The sequence below is a fragment of the Dreissena polymorpha genome, chromosome 1, assembly GCF_020536995.1.
Source record: "Dreissena polymorpha isolate Duluth1 chromosome 1, UMN_Dpol_1.0, whole genome shotgun sequence".
In the NCBI taxonomy this organism is placed as follows: Eukaryota; Metazoa; Mollusca; class Bivalvia; order Myida; family Dreissenidae; genus Dreissena; species Dreissena polymorpha.
Window position 1 is genome coordinate 49,910,794 of NC_068355.1, and position 21,798 is coordinate 49,932,591.

The window sequence follows — 21,798 nt, forward strand, 5'->3', positions numbered from 1 at the left end:
ATTACTTCCATGGCACACTTCACGGCAGCTACTGTCTTTCTTAGACCAATGTAGCATTCCTGGTGTATTGATTGGCTAGTTTATCTGCCTGGACTGAGAAAGACCTCTGAAACAGCCATATGCCTGTACCAATTGGAACACGCTGAAAACCCCGAGTATGCCAAGCAGGATAGGACCATATCTTGATTCACATTAGCGAAGGCAAAAACTTTAAAGATAAACAAGAGAAAAATTGAAAACAAGTAATCCCTAGACAATATATCAACAGCATCGTGGGGACAATCAAATTATTAAGACAATAATACTGTGATCATATTGAGGACATTTTAAACAAGGTCCACCAGACCAGAGGTCTGATGTTTGATCTTCACTTGGGGGATTCCTAATGACTACTGATTTTTTATCTGGAGAAGTAAATTGGAAACATTAGACCTGATACAATCAAGCTTAAATAAATAGGTTTAAACTATACATCACTCATATCATGGCAGTCCCTTAAACATTCAGCTTGGCAATGACTAGTTTGCAAGTCCAAATACAATCATGTCCTATTTGGAGCAAATGCCAGGAATATTTGACACTGCTTTAAGATCAATTAATCACTGGAAATATTGAAAAGCAATAAGAGTCTATTCTTCTAAAAATACTTCTCATGCATGCTTTGAAAATGAAATAACAGTCTGCAATTATTTGATTAAATGCAAAGTAATTGTTGGCATGATATACGCTTGGTGGAAACATTGAGGACAATCTGATCTGAGATTCCAGCTGTACACCATAGTTCCAAGCTCCACCACTGTTACCAGTCTTTGTGTGCTGGGAGTTTTGACATGCAGATATTGACAGCTGCGATTTTCACCTGCACACCTCCAGTACACACGACTACTTCATTTTCCAAGTCAGGGATGATTTCATGACTTTCCAGAAGACATTTGTTTCCATTCCTTTGCAGTTGGATCAGATCTCAACTGACATTAATGGCTGCCATTTTTCAACCCAAGGACTGTTAGTAACAGGGAACGCTTTCATGTCAAAGCAACAGCCCATCACACATGAAGATTATTTGTCCCATTTACTCAATTTACAGGCACATGGTACATGGCATTCAACAGTCTGTAAAATATCAATGTTATATTTCACAGGTGAGGAATCAAACAGTCAATTGTGAGCAGTTGAACACAATAGTTTTATGGAACAGGTGAGTAAAATGATGGTTCTTGCACCATGTCTACTGGATATAAAACTAATGGTTTGATTTTTGTTTGCATCCTTATAATGCTAAAATACTTTGATATTTTTCTTACACATGAACCAGTTATTTAGTTGTATACCATATAAAAGCCAGCCACTCCAGCTGTGTTATTACTCAAAACTCTATTTGTTTGTGTTGTGATGAGTATGTGTCTGAAAACAGAAATCATCCATCATGAAACCAACCACCATCATTCTACTAACCACAAATCAAAACACAACATGAAAGTACCAGAAAATCTTGTACTCAAACAGTTAAATAAACATGAAATAAACAAGGCACATTTACCACATGTAAGAACTTAAAAAAGAACAAAATATTGACTCTCTGGCAAAGAAATTGTTAGAAGATGTTCACACGCATAGCAGTATTCCTTACGAAAATAAACATAAACTCACTGATTAGCTTTGACAACTAGGGCGTATAGTATGTATATTTCATCATTAAAAATTTTTTACCAACCTGTTTGCGTGAACAAATGCCCCTGGATTCCAAAAGAAGAGTGCCATTATATATGGTGAAATATCACATTGACTTCATATCGAATCACAACAAAAGCATATGTTTATATCCCTTCATTATCGGCTGCACCATTCACTTACAATTATACTTTCCGTTTTACAATAAAAATGAAGTTACTGAGAAAAGCAGTTACATGACATATGGTATCCACTTTTGTGTTCAATCTGTGAAACTGTCACACAATACTCTGAATAAATATGTGGTTTGCTTTATGTTACATTTAGCATGAAGGTAAATATCCATATTTGCATAATATCATGGCAAATGAAATATTATGTTTTTCAAATAAATGTGCCTTCTTCAATATGATATGGATGTTTTCATCATAACATTTTCACTGACCACAAATCCAGGACTTTTCATCAAACTGGTCAAGAACAAAAAACTAAATTCAACTTTGTTTTGCATTACTCTCTATAATTATCCTTCATGAATATTCTCCATTCTAGACACAAAATACTTATGTTTCTATCAGTATATCCTCATAAATGGCACCATTGTATCTAAAAAGCAGATAAGACCATATCAACAGCACAACTAGGTCGAAGAATTATTAAGTACAAACTCTCCTGAATTATGAAATATATTCAAACATAATTCCACTGTTATTCCTCTAGTATTCCTTTTGCTGTAACACTGATAATCTTCATCACTAAAACATAAAAATGTGCTAGAACCATCTGCCATTCATGCACATCAAACACGCAATCACCAACGTTCATCAACATACACACATAGAAATAAAGAATATGATTAATTACATGATAAAATACAATGAAATTGTTCATATGCCAAATTTTGTTTGGGTTTCTTTATTCACACATATTTCAGCATTCCTCAGTATATACTTTTCGACTGAGTCCATCAGATTTCAACCACGTTTCAAAATATCCAATTTCCAAGAAGAAAACAGTTTTTTGTTTTTATATGTTGAACAAAAAACACATAGCACAGCATTAACTGTTGGCACTTCTGATGTGTTTCCACGGTGGTTGATAGGTGATGGTAATGCCCCTTGGTAACCAGGTCTCCACAACAGGTAGCAGATGAGATTCCAGACTTCCCATTAATTTTACAGCTAATTTCACAGAGGGAAAATAACCACAACTACCCAACGCAACCCACAAAATAATTAGAATTAGCAAGTGACCTAAAAATACAAGACATTATTTATTTGTATTCATTCTGAGATTTGTACTGTTGTTGTTCAGTTTAAGATTTGCTAGGAAAGCCTTTCTTAACATTTAAAAACACAATTCTTTATACGGTTGGCATGTACGCTGCATAGCATAATTGCATCTAAAGTATGATACCAGAAATGACAGGGATAAAAAAAGGGATATCAATTTCATAGAGGCATTCTGCTAACTATACCATAAAATGTCTAGTAAATAGTCTTGTACAATAGTTAATACATTGTTTTACATTTAACAGTATCTTTTATCACTCTCAACTTGTACTTGCATGCTTGCCAATTATTGAACTTTTTTACTTCTCACTTTTTTACAATATGTTTATGAGATATAATTATTAAAAAAATCTACAAACAGATTGAAACTGTTTGAAAAACATAATATGTATTTCCAATATTTTAAATACAATTATTTCTTACATTAAACTTGCTGTATCAACTAAAAATTCACATGAATTTTTTTATGAAATAATTCCCAATAAAAGACTGAAGAATGCTTTGTTTTCTGTGAACTTTCAGCCAAGAAATGGCTCCAGGAATAATTGACAGGTTCTTACGATATAAAGCAGACAATTATGGGTTTATGTATCATACATGCAGCCGGTCACCCTGATTCAGTGGGTCACCCTGATTCAGTGACATGTAGCCTCTGGAAGCCCAAAGAATTACATAAATCTTCAGTTGCTGTCATCTGTGACACTTAGTCAATACTGCAGCCATATACTGTCTGCAAGACACAATACATTGTCCTCAGAAATCCAAAAGACTAAGGAAACTTAAACTTTAGTCATGTTATACTGCAACAACAAACGACAACTGCATGTTATGCAAACATGAAAGAAATTATTCACTTTGCTGTTACAGAAAAACTATTTGCTAGTTCAAATAGTTAGTTTGATAATGTTTTTGCTTCGAAGATATCTAAAAACTGATCCCTGTAACAGAAATAAATGTCTTGTAAGTTGTATGATATGGTAACAATTATTTACTAAACATAATCTACGTTTTAGATTGTAAACAAATGTACCATATATTATTTTTTGTGTGTAGACTTATTCTAATTGATTTAATTCCAGTTTTGATGTAACATTTAATACTAATAACCTAATTGACCATCCCAATACCTGGCACTGTTATAAGACTAGTGTTGGCAGTGACAATATGACAATGTACAATACAACAGACAGGACCTTATGCTGCTATCATTAACTGAAGCTGATATGACCAGATACCAGTAATTCACCACCACATGCTTCCAAACACCTTATCAACATTCACTCTCCTGTAATAATCAATAATTCATGGTAATCGTAAAATGCAAGGTCATGTAGAAGTAAGACAAACATGTTTTTAAATTGTATTTTTAGTTGTTACATAACATAGTGTATAACATGTGTACATTAGCTTATTTGCCTATCATTATACAGCTGTAGCCCCGACATTAACATCCTGTTACAGTAAATTACTGTTACCAATATATAATGTTAAGTACAGTCATTTTCTGTCACAAATGTATGGTGCAAAGTACAGAATGTTCCCCTTACCAATGTATAGTGTAAAGAACAGTCATGTTCTGTTACCAATGTATAGTGTAAAGTACAGTCATGTTCTGGTACCAATTTATAGTGTTAAGTACAGTCTTTTATGTTACCAATGTATAGTGTAAAGAACAATCAGTCATGTTCTGTTACCAATCTATAGTGTTAAGTACAGTCACGTTCTGTTACCAATGTATAGTGTAAAGTACAGTCACGTTCTGTTACCAATGTATAGTGTAAATTACAGTCATATTGAGACTGTTGCCAAGTTTTGTGTAAAGTACAGTCATGTTCTATTACCAATGTAAAGTACAGACATGTTCTGTTACCAATTTATATTGCTTAGTACATGCATGTTCTGTTACCAAATTGTGAAGTGTAAAATACAGCCATGTTCTGTTACCAATGTATAGTGTTAAGTACAGTCATGTTCTGTTAACATTGTATAGTGTAAAGTACAGTCATGTTATGTTGCCCATGTATAGGATAAAGTACACTCATGTTCTGTTACCAATGAATTGTGTAAAGTATGGCTATATTTTGTCACCAATGTATGATGCAGAGTATCATAATGTTCTGTTATCAATGTATAAAGTAAAGTATTATGTTATGTTCTGTTACCAGTTTATAGTGTTAAGAAACTCATGTTTTGTTACCAGTAGAAAGTTCAAAATACAGTCATGCTCTGACACCAATGTATAGTGTAGTCATATTCTTTTATAAGTGTATGGATTAAAGGACAGCCATCATCTGTTACTAATGTATAGTGAAGAGTGTCTTATTCTGTTTCCAGTTTATAGTGTAAAGTGCAGTCAAGTTCTGTTACTCATGTAGCATATTCTGTTACCAATAGATGGTGTAGTTCAGCCATGTTCTTCTATCGAAGAGGTTCCAAGTCTTAAAAGCCCATTGTCCCATTGAAATTTCCATTCTTCATTATTCACTATAAAAATGTGTGTACATTTGAGTTCTGTTCACTCAACTCATTTACTGTGAAAAAAAAACAAGCATCCCCCATTCCCTTGTATTCAACTAAAGAACATCGGGCAATTGTGTTACAATTACATTGACTTGTTACATGTACATTTGTACCGAACAGCCTTACTTTCAAAAGTGTGTATGCTAGCATTTTAAGGACAAAAGGGTTTAACTCTTATCCATATCATGTTTTACTTATCTAACTCCAGACCCGAATGTTGAACATGTTTTGCACTAGAAGCAACTCTGAAGGCATCTAGAAACTTACCTGAAAGTAGACAAAACAGAAACATGTTACAATCTCATGTAAATATGGTGAATGCCATAACCATCATTATGATGGCTTATTGCAAAACCTTGTCTGTATCAGATACTTAACATATCAGTTAGTAAAGATATGTGCTATGATCTTACATTCTGTTATTTCAACTGATATAAACAGGTGGGATATTATAATGGTTTGTATACAAAATGTAACAGTTAACTGTTCCATGTTCATATTTGCGTTTAGTAGCCACACAGCAGAATATCAGCCCCCACCCCCTTCCATTTTAATTTTAATTGATTTATCTGTTTAAAATAGGCTTCACCCCTTTCGTCACTTTTTAAATTGTCAATTTTCTTGGAAATACAAACAATCACTTAATGTTTTTATAAGCTATTAACATTTTAAAGAGTTGCATACATTATTACTTCAGCTATTAACATAAGATTATATTTAATAAAAATCATATCTCATGGATCCGAATTATGCTGAATGGACTTGGCTTTAAAGATCAATCCATCACAAGAAGATCAGAAGTCAAATTTACTTTGACAGTTGGCTTATATAGGCACATGCCAAGGGCATTGAGACATGCATCAAGCATCAGTCATCAACTCCACATATCCCAATAGCACAATACACACATAAGGGGACAGCTTCACCTGGTTATTAAGAATCAGCTGCTTTTCATATTATAATTTTCAATACTGACAGGCTGCAGTCAGTGAAATGAAGCTTGCAAAGCCACAAGATTATTATCACCACTGTGTGACTGTCGACCCATGTAATTATTTGACACCTCCGTCTGTATTGTCAACTGTCTGTGAGCTTTATCAGATTGAAATTGATCAATACATAATTCTCAATTTTCCTGAGGTACACTCATTATTCAAGGCCTATACCTTGGTGCCTATAATCACAAAGGGACATACGAATTTTGTGTATGTTAACCCTTTGCATGCTTTGAAATTTGTCGTCTGCTATAAGTTTCTCAATTATCCTGACCTACACTCGTTATTCAAGGCCTATACCTTGGTGCCTATAATCACAAAGGGACATACGAATTTTGTGTATGTTAACCCTTTGCATGCTGGGAAATTTGTTGTCTGCTAAAATGTCATTTGCTGAATTTCAAAAATTAGCATTTTCTTTGATTTTTTTTCAAAGAATACTTTCAGAATAGCAAACAGTTTGGATCCTGATGATACACCATGTTCTGTGGCCTCTCATCTGGATCCAAACTGTTTGCAAAAGCCTTCCAAATTCGGTTCCAGAACTGAAAGAGTTAATCACAAAGGGACATACAGATTTTGTGTATGTAAATCACTGTGTAACATAAGAATTCTGCTTGATGGTGTCTGTCTGACATGGTAATGGGTAACACTATACTATATATCAGATTATGCAGGCTATTGTTCATCAGATTTTCATATTGTACTTTTTTCCTACAGATAAAATGAAATACCGGGTGTTCAGATCACTGTAACTAGTGTGTTAAGTGCCATGTTTTTCATTTTACAAAGATACATCAGTGGGGACCGTTTTGTTTTAAGTAAATCAAAAGTTCGAGTCCCAATATGGTCCTGAAACAATTGTTTATACATTTCACTTGATGTCTTCTGGCTTTGTGATTTGCAATTTTAGGCAAGTGCGTTTGGTATGCTTGTAGAAAATAAAACAATTATTTGAGCAGTGTCTTAACCCTTTACCACTTAGATACCTATTTTCATGCATTTGAAGTCCCTTAGAAAGGTACATTTAATTAAATACCTTTCTTACTAGATTTAAGTTTTAAAGGCTTCATTTGAAACCTAGCTCAAATACTCATAACAGACCCTACCGATTGCTTCTCAGTAGTATGGAGGGCATCTCTCAGTAGTTTTGGGCTGTTGTCAGTAGTTTTAACCTTTTCAATCATTTTGGGCATTAAAACACCATGACTGGGTCACATATCAGTTTAACAGTACATAAAGCATTAGATGAATTTACTTGCTAATAATTTAATCTGTTAAGTGATTTTTTTTGCTTTTATTTGTTTCAGCCTGTGCCATTTGGATTGGGAAAATTAGCGTGATAAACCATGAAATTGGGAAACATTAAGCATTATAAATATGATTATAAGTAACAGAATTAAAATTGTTTTTAAGTGCATGTTTGACAGCATTTTTATATTATAAAGTGCTGCTTTAATGTCTTCTTACAATGAAGACAATATTTAGTTAATATCCATCCATATGCATATTAAACTTGCTATAATCTATAGATTCTTAAATACACCATTTGATCATAAGCTCTTTAAGAGTAGCTATGACTTTAATTCAGAATTTTTTTTAAATTAATTTTCATAAGGGGAAAACATAAACAAATATTGACAAACACCCTTTAGTGTTCTTGTTGTGTTAATGATGTATTAAATGGAGTTAAAATAATATATTTTATTTGTTTAACTTTCAATATCTTGCACTTGACAACCTCAGTTCAATGTTATTTCATTAAACTGTACAGCGTAACAAACATAATAAAGCAGAATATGCATATGAGTATACACAGATCCACTAACATATAAATGATAAATCATGTTTGTCTCTTTACATTTTCGAATGATACTCATCTTATTATAATAAATGCTTTAACTTTGTGAGTAGACTGAACTCAAATTTTCCAACACTCATTTCCGTGACGCACATTCACTGTGCAGATTTCTGATAAATATTTGTTGTTGTTGTTTTTTATCTCGAACGTAGTATTTTGCGTTAATTGACACACGCATTACATCATTTCCTAATGACCATATGATATCCGTTGTTAATTTGAATGGTATTTATTATTTTCGCCGTTAATCGCAATATCTCGTCTGCTTGCCGCCATCTTGGACGTGTGTACAATCAGGCTTGCTCAATCCCAATACATCGACTATCGTTGGTATTCTCCGCAATAGAGAGAGAGAATTGTGTGGATAGCAACGTAAAATCGTATATATTCAGCTAAATTTGCGAACCAATACCCAAGTCAGTTGTCGTTCGGTGACGACTCGACAAGTTCGATCAGCACTCGTTCCCCGTGAGACTAGAATTTTAACGTTTCTTACTATGGAAGCGCCAATATGATTATGATTGACTCATTACCCGCAAAGACCGGAAATATGCGAAAGTAAGATTAAAAAATGAAATTTGACCATTTTTATCGATCGATCCGTAGTTTTTCAGTACAAATCCGTAGTGCGTAGTTTAGCCAAATAATCTGTAGTAACTACGGCGAATCCGTAGAAGTAAACAGGTCTGTGATAACCAGCAAACAGCATTTAACCTGAACAGATAGCGATTTACTCGCAGGCTGTTCTGGTTTTATGCTGTTTGCACATGGCAATTTTCACTTTGCTTCTGAGTGGGAAAGGGTTAAATACAACATGAACAGCGACTCCAAGTTCAAGACACTCGCCGTACTTCTAACTCTTGTTATTTTGTTCAGATTCATCCACCATATTGGATAAATTAACAACTAAGAATGTTTATCAGTAATCAATGTAGGGAGGTCAATCAAGTATTCTGTACTGAAGAACTCATCAAATGATAAGAACATCCATAAAAAAGTTGGCTCAGGTGATTTGTAGGAGATGTAATAAATGTCAGAAACCACAGTTACTAAGTTTACTGATATTTTGTGTATTTACATGTTACATAACATTTACAATCATTAGAGCTTAGAGGATTGTTTTTCTTCAAGCTAAACAGACCACATTCATCGTGTAGAATTTTATCAGTAAAACTATTATCCCACACCAGGGGAAACCACTCTTAAATTGCAGATCATAAAAAGCTCATGAATGTTAACTTTACTTGAAAAACATATCAACATCATAACAACTTTTACTTAATATGACTACAATATTTTCAGACTAGTTTTCTCCTTTTTGATACACAAAATTTATTACATAACCAGGGCAAATTACAAGGCTTATCAAGATGGTGGTAAAACCAAAATTGGGCCGTGCTCTGTGAAAAGGGGGTTTAATGCATGTGCGTAAAGTGGTGTCCCAGATTAGCCTGTGCGTCCGAACAGGCTAATCAGGGCTAATCAGGGGCGACACTTTCCGCTTTTATTGTATTTATATCAAGGAAGACTCTTCCTCACGAAAATTCCAGTTTAGGCGGAAAGTGTAGTCCCTGATTGCGGATGCAGTCCCTTGGCGAAATGTTGTTCATGATTTCATGAACACTTCAAGCCAATCAGGAATTGTTCATGAACCATTATCAAAAAGTTCCTGATCTTGGTTCATGAACTTTTGGACATGAACTGTTCTTAAGACACGTTCATGAACTGTTTATGAATTTTTGTTGAATACTTCAAAGTTCATGAACAGTTCTTCATCTAACCATAAATACTTAGTAATGAACATTTCATGAACAATTATTTCTGATGACTTTTCTGAGACAGACTTTGAGGATACATCATGAATAATTCATGAATTCCTTTGTGCTAGATGTTTCATAAATATTTTTTAAAGTAATATTGAAATGTCTAGCATACTAATCTTGTAGATTTGTGAAACCTATGAAGTTAGTATGAATATGCATAGTATTTTCACCACTGTAAGTAAGAGTTCTTAACCTGTTCTAGAGAATTTTAAGAACATTTGTACAAGAACTGTTCAAGAACTGCCTTCAGGAACAGTTCAATAACTTTTTAAGGACCTTTCCTGTTCTTGAATTATTCTTAAACTATTCTTGAACACTTTAAGAACTTTTTTGAACAATATGTTTCCTTCTGATGTTCTTAAACAGGTCTACACAATGTTTTTGAGCATATGATGGACTTTTTAAGAATCCAATATGTTCTTAAAAGGATCTGTCATTTTTCTTGGAAGACTTAAAAGACAAGTTTAAGAACGTTTTAAGGATATCTTATTTCAAGAACAGTTTAAGATGATATCAAGAACTCAAACATGTACATTGCATTGCTGTTTTTACAAAGGAAGAATATTGTGTGCACAGGAAGTTGAAACGGAAGGCACATGGTTTATGTTATATTGAAAATGTAAGTCTTTAATAAATTACCGGCTGAACTGATCAGCCATTGGTTTCATTTCAAGTTCTTTGGCACTGTAAGTGTAACCATTTCAGGGAAACCATTGATTAGTAAATGATTCTTGAACTGAAAATGAGACTATTCATAATCTTTTCAATACATGAATTATTCATGAACATATAGTGCAAAGTTGTATTATGAAATTTAAAGAGTATTATCAAACCACTTGTATCTCAGTTATTAGTGTTATATTTAAATTATTGTTATATGTTGCTATCAATATGTTAAGTGCTAATACAAGACTTGTTTCTCTTACCCTGACCTGTTTGTTGAGCTTTGGTAACACTTATGATAACCTTTGCATAAATTGACAAATTCTTGTTCATGAATAGTTCATGAACACTTCATGCCACCTCAGTTCATGAACTCTTGAAGAACTATGGTTCATGAACTATTCACTGACAGTCCGTGAACAGAAAATGAGCCATTGAAAAATAGAAGAAAAATGTTAATGAACTGTTCATGAACAGCAAAACCCTGAAGAATTTTTCAAGAATTGTGTTGTTCATGAACTGTTCAAGAACACTTCATGCCATTGGTGTTCATGAATAGTTCATGAACATTTCATGCCATAATGGTTCAAGAATAGTTCATGAACACTTCATGCCATTACTGTTCAAGAATAGTTCATGAACACTTCATGCCATTAGGTTTCAAGAATATTTCATGAACACTTCATGCCATTAGTGTTCATGAACAGTTCATGAACTAAAATTTCAAGAACATTTCACAGACGTGGCTCATTTTCTGTTCACTGACTATTCATGAACAATTCATGAACTCAGTTCACAAACAGTTCACGAATTATTCGTGAACTGGAGAACAACATTTCGCAGGGGAGGCTTAATCTGGGACATTTTACACACATGCATTTAACCCCCTTTTCACAGAGCATGGCCCATTTGTTTCTTTAATGCTAATAACATGCAATCTTTTGTTTAGGTTTGTCTCACAGGTATTATCCAATATTATCAAAGCACATTTATATAAAATACAATATATTCATTAGAGTTGTAGTTTTTTCTGTTGAATTAAAACATTAAAACAATATGAATGTATTGAGATTGTTTGATGAGCTTTTATAACTGATAAACAAACATATGGACTCTCTGTGGTCATGTGGTTTATGTGACTTCTGTCCTTTATAAACAATAGGCTTAAATATATCTGTCAATTTATCCTGACCCGCTGTTCACTTTGTTTATCAATGTCCAATACAAGATGAAAATCCTTTTATCTTAATTTTTATCGCTTTTGTACATATTGTGACAAAATGTACAAACATCAACATTTTGTTAGCAGCACGTAAATCACGCTATAAATGCATATAAAAAAGTACTAAAGCCTCTATGTTGTTACTTTATTGTTCATTTATTTCAAGCTGAAGTGTAATTATAGAGAATACATGGTTCAGGTGCCGAGATGGAGAAAGTTTATCCGGTGAGGCTTAGAAAAAGAAAATAGGGCGAGCTTTAGCAAGCCCAATTTTTCTTTTTCGGGCCGAACCCGATAAACTTTCTCCATCTCGGCACCAACCATGTATTCGATTTATCCTGCTTCATGCGGTTGACACATTTTATAAAAAAATAGTTCCACATTAAACTGTTCCTTTTAATACTTTCCTATTGAAAATATGAGAAGAAATAAAAACGAATTGAGAATGTGATATTTTTCTTGGTAAAAAATGAAAACAAAATTCAGCAGCATTATTGCTAATAACAATAAATTTACAACGATATACACATCCATTTTCTGTCCTTTCATCCCTTTGTCGAAATCCATTTTCTGTTTTTCCATCTCTATTATCAAAATGTATTTTAAACCACACTATTTTTTTGATATCGTTTGTATCGAATGCTAACCATTCCGACCCAAAACCCGAATTATGAAATCGTAATCCTGTCGTAGCTAATTATTTTGTTCCTATCGAAGTTAACACTTATTAATGACAAACACACACTCCGAAATACTTGAATGATTCCTTCGATGCTTTAAAATATTTTAAAAAATTTGTTAAAACCACCATGTCAAAATTGTTGTCCCTTAGATTTAATCCTAAGAGAAAATAGGTAGTATGTTTTGTCTGAAAAATGACGTCACACTACATGTACGTCATAAATTGTGTAATCAAGTAAATGAAAATGATAAATACGGAAAGCTGGTTCTGTAATATATTTTAAAGAAGAAAAAAAGGATGATATATGATATAACGATAACATTCATGATGCGTGTCAATAAATTTCAAAGGTCAAATATTAGAACATGTTAATTGGCGCGTAGCAATACATGCTTACGGTTAGATCACAGTCACGTGATGTACTGCCGGATATCAACTAGTTTATCCGACCCTGCTTTATTTGGTCAATGTTTGCAACAGAGGCAGGATAAAAGGAAATACTAGATTATGCATATTTCTTAGCTGGTTATGTCATATAAATACAATATCAGGAGAAATGTAATGATTCATTTGACAATCCTGCATATTTACATTACATTTCTGTACATTTATACATTACAACTGTAACATTCCAGGAGTGTTAATTGAAAAATAATTAAGCGACTTGGTAAAAAAAAACTACATAATTTGTAGGCCAAAACTACATTAGAAACCGCTGCATCATCATTGAAAGTCTGAGACATTTGAACTGCATCCTGTCAGTCAGAGGACAATCAAATGTTAACCATACATCCATCAACCATTCATGCCATACAAAGAATACTCTTAAGATACTCTGAAATAACCTTAATAATATGTGCATACCAAACCTTGTCTCTTGCTTACAAATTTCAATCAAAGAGGTATCACATATAGGATGATCATTTTGGTAAGTTTTAAAGACAGGAATGTAATTTAATCGAAATATTTTTCAATTACTTCTCTTCCTCAAAGCAGATGATAAATATCTTTGCATGATCTCTATAAAACATCATTAACAGAATATCAGCAGGATTCTTTCATAGAACGATGCAATATTCAGCCACTGATATGATTGATTAAAAGGCAACCAGAAATCTATGGAGACATTGGTCTGATCATCCGTATCTTTCATCCATTATACAAACTTATTTATGAGATAAATAGTTGAATTCAACAGATTTTTTTATAAATTGAAGTTGACATTTTTAATATGAACAGAAAAGACCAAATAGACTAAATGAAAAACACTCAAACCTTAGGGAATCGAACAGCACTGGTTCCCAGTAACCAAGGAACTTGATTTGAAGTGTCAGTTACAATATGGGGATTTAGAACAAGCAGAAGTAAAGAGGTTGAAAACAACTTGAATCATTAAAAGTAATTCCATTCACCAGTATGAAATAATAAGTAATAGCTTCCAAATACAACCCAATTTAATTGACCTTGACCTTTATAGTCCAGACCAAAAATGTATGACCTAACAACAAGTATTGGAAACAAATATATGAGTGTGTGTAACTAGTAAAAATGTATGTTACTTAAAAAATCAGCCAAGTGGATACAATGAGTTATAAAGGCAGACAGAAGGCCAGCTTGAAATGCAGATGTTCATATGACCTTGCGTGTTAATGTCTGCACAGATGACCTTGACCTTGATTCAAGGTCTGCAAATACAAGGCTGTGCACTACAATAGTTTTCATGAATTAAGAGACAAGGCAGCCCTTTTGTAGTCAGACAAAAGATTCCTGGGTCAAATGAAAACCTCAGTGGAACTTCAAGAACAGACAAATGGGCTGAGGGACAGACACAGAATGCAAACATCTCATCCAGTGGTGCCTTGTATATTCTTCTTGTAATTGGATAGAACATTCAGTGATTTTGGTTGCCCTATTGCGGAAAAATTTGGGCAAAAACCCAGATATTGGGAAAATTCATGTTGTGAAGTCTTCACAACGGGAAATTGGAAATTTGATGTTTTGCTTACAAATACTTTCAAATTGATAACTAAATGTTGGCAAGTTATCAATATTATATTTACTTAGGTTCAAACCATAAAGCTGAATTGGGACACTTAACTTAATGTTGCATTTTATTAAACAAATTTCTTTATATTTGTTTAACCTTCAAAAGGGAGTATTTTGGACAGGAATTGGGAAATTTGAAGTTTTTTCCCAACTGGAAAAGTGCCATTTTGGGGTACTTTATAAAGAAGGAAAAAAAATCGCTGTACATATAGGGTTGTTTTTTTTAAAGAGAAAATTGACAAACTGAATGATCAGAATGAATTTTACATGATGTGGATCAGGGATCAAAGAAAAGTAATACACATTTTCTTTAATTATTTTATACTTGAATTATATTTCATCAATCGTCAATACAAATACCTTTCCAAAATTATACTCTCACAAAAATTTAATGTAAATAAATCAAACACTATAAAAATAAGCTACTGAATGAAAGTTCACTCACGGGTTACAAGTCTGGATAATGTCAATCAATTGTAAATCATCTTCTGTAAGCAGATCTTAACTATGGATGGCGACAATGACAAGCAAATTTAATTGTATTTTTACAACTGGTCGTATTAACCCCTGAATTCCAATCTCGGATGCTCAGTCATTGTTGTCTATACATAAGCAACCAATATATTCCTAATGCCCTTTTTGAATATATTGCTTGAATGCATAGAGCCTTATAAATTTATGGTATAGAATTTTGAATTTTAATCTAAAATTACTATGCACAGACAAACCACCGAGACTTGCTGTTTAATATATATGTACTTAAAATGCAATTTTCATGCATGAAAACTATTAAAATTCTAAGTAAGAATTGTACTTCGGTGAATCAACTGTTACACAAAATTGGCATTTCAATGGGCAGTAAACAAACACAATGTAAAAATTATAATAAAAACTTAATCAAAAATAGAGAAAAATTTAACATTTGTCAGGATCAGGTTCTTTTCGATTTATTTTGAAGAAAAGCAATTCGATATTAAAATTTTTATAGGTTGACTGGTTGTTTTGAAAAATAATTAATATGATCAATTGTATCTTCACACTTTACAACATACCGGTACACAGAAGCCTGTATGATTTTAGCCAAAATGTGTTCATGATTCTGGCCACTCACTGCAAGGTCATGAGTATTCTTAGTCCTGTAACAGGAGTTTAACCAGTCCATGATACACACATGACAGGTTTATGGGTTATCAAAAGGCTTACTTACTATGTTTTTGTTTTCTGTCTACTGTGTTTAACTAAAGCCATGATTACAAAGACAGTGCAAATGACTTCCTAGGAAATAGATCAATGAATATTTGGAGTCGAAATGTCTTACAACGACAGTGACCATTAACTATAACCTCCTAGCTCAATGTAAAAAGCCTTTATGCGTTCTGTAGATTGTCTGACCAAATGTATGTATGAACATTCTGTAATGAAATGCAAATGAATATTGCAAGTGTCACCATACTAATGGGCACTCATAATGTGCAGGTTTAAATAAGCTCAGTTAAGGAAATCGGATTTACCATAGACTGCATCACTGTGTAGATATATCATTTCATGGTTTCTATTACATACTTAAAGCATAAATGATTTCCGCCATGAAAAATATTTTTTTTTAAAATAGACCAAGAGCTTTTCTGTCCTACATTACACCCTGTAGTGTATTGAGCACAATTATTTCCAAAACTGTAAGTTACTTGTATGTTTGACTTGAAAACTCAACAGGTCATAGCAAACATACTTAAGAAATGATACATTAACAAAGTATGAACTGAAACTTTTACACACACACAAAACATTGCCCTCTAAAGTTGACAATGCCTTATACCTGGAGGGTTTCTATCTTTCATAGCTTGGCTTTTGAAATGTGGCCAAAGACCTCTTATGGTTAAATCAATAGCTAGGACCCCATCTCTATTTACAGCCCTATTAGTTAGTGTGCCAGTTTATTGTCTGATCATCTGGCAAAATTTCTAATTAGGCGGTATTGAAAATGAGGTTTGACATTTACTGTCATGACAGCTGATACACCTTTGGGTATGTAATGGACCCCACTTGATTAAATTTCAGGTAGAAAGGTTACAATACCTTTAATTGACAGGCTTAAATCTTTATGGACACCATTAAATGCTAAAGTGATAAAATCTTAAACTTTTACAACTACATCCAACTTTAATCGTCAAATTACCTTGGTAACAAATCTATAAAATATAGCTGTAAAGTTTTTATACACCAGTCAAATGTAACACTTGCAAATTGATTATAAACCAACAAATACTAAATAAAATGTTGAGATAAATTAATAGCCTGAAGTCTGTCTAATTCTAACAACAATAAGTCTGCCGGTTACAAAACTAAAAAAAATCTCAAATCATCACATGTAGGTACTTTCAAGTTGATATAATAACCAAGTTTATACAAAACAAGGGACAAAATTGTCACAAAACCAGTTTTCAATTTGAAAAGAAAAAGTCTGATAAAGGGAGCCAACTAAAACTGAACTGATTGTTTATAATTAACCCCCTTTGTATAAAAATAAATATATTTTTAGTCGTGGTGACCTTGACCTTGGAGATATCGACGTAATTCTTTCGTGCCACACACCGTCCAATGATGGTGAATAAATGTGCAAAGTGATTTTAAAATATCACAATGCATGACATAGTTATGGCCCGGACAAGCTCATTTATGGCCATTTTTGACCTTCGAACTCAAAGTATGACCTTGACCTTGGAGATATCGACATAATTCTTTCGTGCGACACACCGTCTAATGATGGTGAACAAATGTGCCAAATGATTTTAAAGTCTCACAATGAACGACCAAGTTATGGCCCGGACAAGCTTGTTCCACCTGCCTGCCAGCCAGCCCGCCCGCCCGCCCGCCGACATTCCCCAATCTAATAACAAGTTTTTTCCTTCGGAAAACCTGGTTAAAAATTGTGTGTCCATATTTTAACTTGCATTCACTAAGCACATTTTTGTCACCATGCCTGAATAAGGAATGATGGTTTGTAAGAAATACATAAGCGTCACTTACAACTGCCACCAGCAAAAAGTTACTAAGGCAACAACAAACTAACGAAACTAAAATATATTTGGTGAACATAAACGACCAAATGTCAGGAGAATGACAGCAAAAACATTTATTTTGGTCCCGAACAAAGAAAGGTGGACATGAAGAGAATTACCACACAATTACTACAAATGCAGCAATAACGGGCATAATTATCATTTTTATTGTGTAAGCCATTGGAGATGACGTCAGTTCCTTATAATTTAACTTGATAATTATTTCTTACTATTTTAAATGGTAAAATTATTTATATTTATAATTTTTCTTATTTTGATTAAGGTCTAGACATATTCCTCAATCACAATGTAAACACTTAGCTATAACCATGGAAACTACAAATATTTGGGTAAAGTAAAACTTTTGATAATTAACTTTTCAAATGTCTGACTTACAGTATAAATCAGTAATGGAGTATACTATAATTCAGCAAAGGGGTATGGATTCAAAGTTTCCCAGGTAATCCTACCCCTAAACCCTGACCCAGGGGCACTTATTGCCATAACATTTGCCCCACTGCCACAAAATATACCCAGAATATGTGCTTCCCATCAAGTGACACTAATTGCTAAAGGCCATTAATTCCTGTCAGGGACTCTATGGCAACAGTGATAAAGGGGGATAATCTATCATGGGGGAATCCCAGTATTTGTTCAATTAATTAATTGCAGTGAATCTATTGTGATACTCCAGCAAGCATGATTTATGCAAAAAAACACTAAAGCCTTGCTTGGCTTAATGCATGTGCATAAGGTAAAGTAAATGATGACAATGTCAGTTATATGGATCTTTATGATGACAGGAAGTTTCTTTTAAACAAAAATTCAAGTGAGGCTGAAAGAATCGTCCCATGTAATCCTGTTAAAACTGCACATGCTAATTTGAGAAAAAAATGTTCACTAATAGTAATACATTATTTCCCAGTTTACTAAGAGTTGGACTCAATAGTAAGGTGCAATGCAACATAGTTGCCATCATAAAATAGCAATTCCATCAGTTAGGATAAGCCATGCATAATAATATTGTCTCAATTAATCACAGATAATCCTTTGTTGCGTGAAGTGCTAAGAACCTGAGTGTAAACCAGCTACATGATGTTAATATTAACAGTAGCTGCCTGACTTAAAAGCCAATTAGCAATGGGTCATAGTAAGACAGCTGCAGTATCTCTGACCACAGATTCCATAGGTCACTACTGTATCACCTGCAGTACTTGAGTAGAAAGGCATGGATCACCCAGGAAAATATGCATTAATGGAATACTGCTGATAAATATAGGCACCTAATCAACTGTGAATTCTCACTTCTGAGAGCAACTGAGGAAAGGGCCTTGCTTTTCAATTTGGAAATATAAATACCTCCTTTCAAGAAATCCTCTTGGTGTGAGGAAATTAAAAAATAATTTAACAATAATTCACAAACCTATAAGTACTTGATGGAGAAAATAATACATTACACAATAAATGTGACTTAAGAAACTGAAAAAATGCAACTAGATTACTTATATAACTTCCAAGAACAATACAATACAAATGAATTGAACTGAACAATTAGCAAGTTGTATTATAATATTATATAACTACAATGTCGTTTTGAACTCTGTCCCCTTGGTGCAAGGTAATATTAACTTTCAGACCAATAGTGGTAACATTGCAAATAACAGATTTAATAGTGACAAACAAAACATTGCCAATATTGGCAAAAGAAAAACAGCGAGTAAAAAAACACTCACCTAAATTGGCATGAATATGTTGCAAAGAGTAATTATAAAATAATTAAAAAAGTACAAAATAACAATATGTTAACACTAAAAACTGAAGACTGCAACACTGAAATCATGAAAGTAAAAAAATTAATATTCAGATTTCAAAGTTAGTGTCAGAAAACGAAGAGAGCTTGAAATAAATATGATGAACTTTATGGTCATAACTTACCCTGTCATACAGATGTACATTTTAAAATCCGCAAGTCTCACACACTAATAAATCCAAAGGATAATCTCACAGTACGCTTATTATATATCTCTTTACAGTTTAACAGCTCTCATTTTGTTAATCTAGTTAATTAATCCTCAAGGCTAAACAAACATTTAGTAACAAGTACTTCTATGACGTAAAGGTGGATTAACGATAGAACTGTATAACATGTCAACAACACTTTACTGTTTGTAATCACATCCACCCATATTGATCTGTCAACGGTGAACCACTTTCAATGACTGAACCCATGTGCAAGTAAGTAGCCTATTGGCAGGGACAATACCACTATCCTATTTACATTACTGTATCTAATTTCTCCCCTGTATAATCCAAAGTAATTACTGATAAGGCTAGCTGCAGCTTCTGTTGATATGGTCCAGTCAATAATAGCTTTTGTCAGATTCTGTCCTCAATCAATGCGTGACACTTCCAGTTAACACCCTGTCCTCATTTGTTCACAGAATTCCCACAAAGTAGTCCTTCAAAAACCTAGTGATCAAAATAGATTGTCATAATTTCATTTGTATACAGGCCTTTCAAAACTGTTGATTCCCGAGACATATTTCCAGAAAAAGTTTCATCAGAGCTATTGTAAAGAAGGCAAACTTAATCCAAACGCAGACTTTACAATCATGTTGATCACAGGCAGGCTTACAATGTTCATATACGAACAGCTGTCACCAATTTCCCTGCAACAGTAATTACAGTTTACCAATACACTGTCCTATTATGGTACAGGCAGATTTAAAACTTTCCACCCTACTATTTGAGACAGTGAAGTCCAAGGTAAACCAAATGGCCATGTGATGGGAAACATCTGTCCAGGGGCTATTAATATCTCACCCAGGTTGCAGGGAGAAATTCATCACTTCCACATCAGGGGCCCTCATCTGGAACCTGCCTCGGTCAGGGGACATAACAACAAAGCCCTATTTATTTTGACCAAGTCTCCTGCTAGTCATGGTGTTACAATAATTACAATTTTGATAGTTGCAGTTATCATGTCATGTAATATTTTATCACTGAAGTGAGAGATAATTTTAATTTGAAACCACTCCTGCCCTTGTTTGATAGACTGGACACTAAAATGAGAAAATTATCTAATCTCAAAGGGAGTTAAAGGGTTTCCCTATCAGGAACAGTATTGCGGAATGTTAGATCCCTGATATGGAAGACATTGTACCATTTGTAGAGAGGACCCTTATCAGAAGGAATGTTGTTGCTGATTGAATTAGTGAGCACTACTAATCAGAGGGTTACATCGACATCCTACAATTAAGAAGTGAAAGAAGTATGACCAACTGTTGATTTATTGGTGAAGTGCAATTAAATTCTCATTATAAGCTATGATGGTGTAATAACACCCAAGGCAGTAAGGAAGATTTTTCGGGTAAGCTGCATAAGCCAGCTTTTCACCTTAGCCTGACCTTTATAAGTGTCCAATAAAATTCCAATAAAATTTCCCGCGGCTAGGTACGAATGAATACACTTCATTTATTCCATTGGCTGATTTGAGTATACCCCCAGAACATTGGAAACATATCCGCGTCTTTGTAACACTGTTTTACTGTATGAAACAATTTTATCTCGAATGAAAAGGCTTAATAGATAGAACAGTTTTACACTCAATTCTCGACATCAATACAGTTTGTGCGTACACCTTTTATTTTCAGAGTATTACCAGCGCAAGAGCGTTTATACTTAAAAGGCTATGTTCTCATATTTAGTACTTACTTCCTTATTCCTGTCAACATGTTAACATGTAAAAGTATAAAGAGCAATGGAAGCGAGGCCTCACTTTAAAGCATTGCATTTCAACCCGCGAGGTATATCGGGTCAATTCGCGGACATTCAGAGTTTATATACAGGTCATCACCGGAGATGGCGGCCAGTAAAATAATCGTTATATAATAAAGACGCTATCCGTGAACTAGGTGACCTGGAATTTTCTTTAGACCAGAAATATGTTAAATGAAGATATTCA

At 33.7% G+C, this 21,798-nt stretch overlaps 1 protein-coding gene across 5 annotated transcripts in view; it reads right to left on the reverse strand.

The window, feature by feature from the left end:
• Positions 1 to 21,798, reverse strand: part of LOC127879721 (IQ motif and SEC7 domain-containing protein 2-like) — a 127,684-nt gene that overhangs the window by 74,915 nt on the left and 30,971 nt on the right. The window contains exon 1 of one of the 5 annotated variants that reach the window (XM_052426746.1): positions 20,658 to 20,746. The exons of 1 other annotated variant lie outside the window; for it this stretch is intronic. In XM_052426746.1, the coding sequence (XP_052282706.1) occupies positions 20,658 to 20,731 (74 nt within the window). In that variant the 5' untranslated portion in view covers positions 20,732 to 20,746. Of the gene's footprint in view, positions 1 to 1,714; positions 1,912 to 5,677; positions 5,791 to 19,769; positions 20,532 to 20,657; positions 20,747 to 21,798 lie in introns of those variants that run through there. 3 more of the 5 variants (XM_052426779.1, XM_052426739.1, XM_052426754.1) reach the window with 3 other exon arrangements.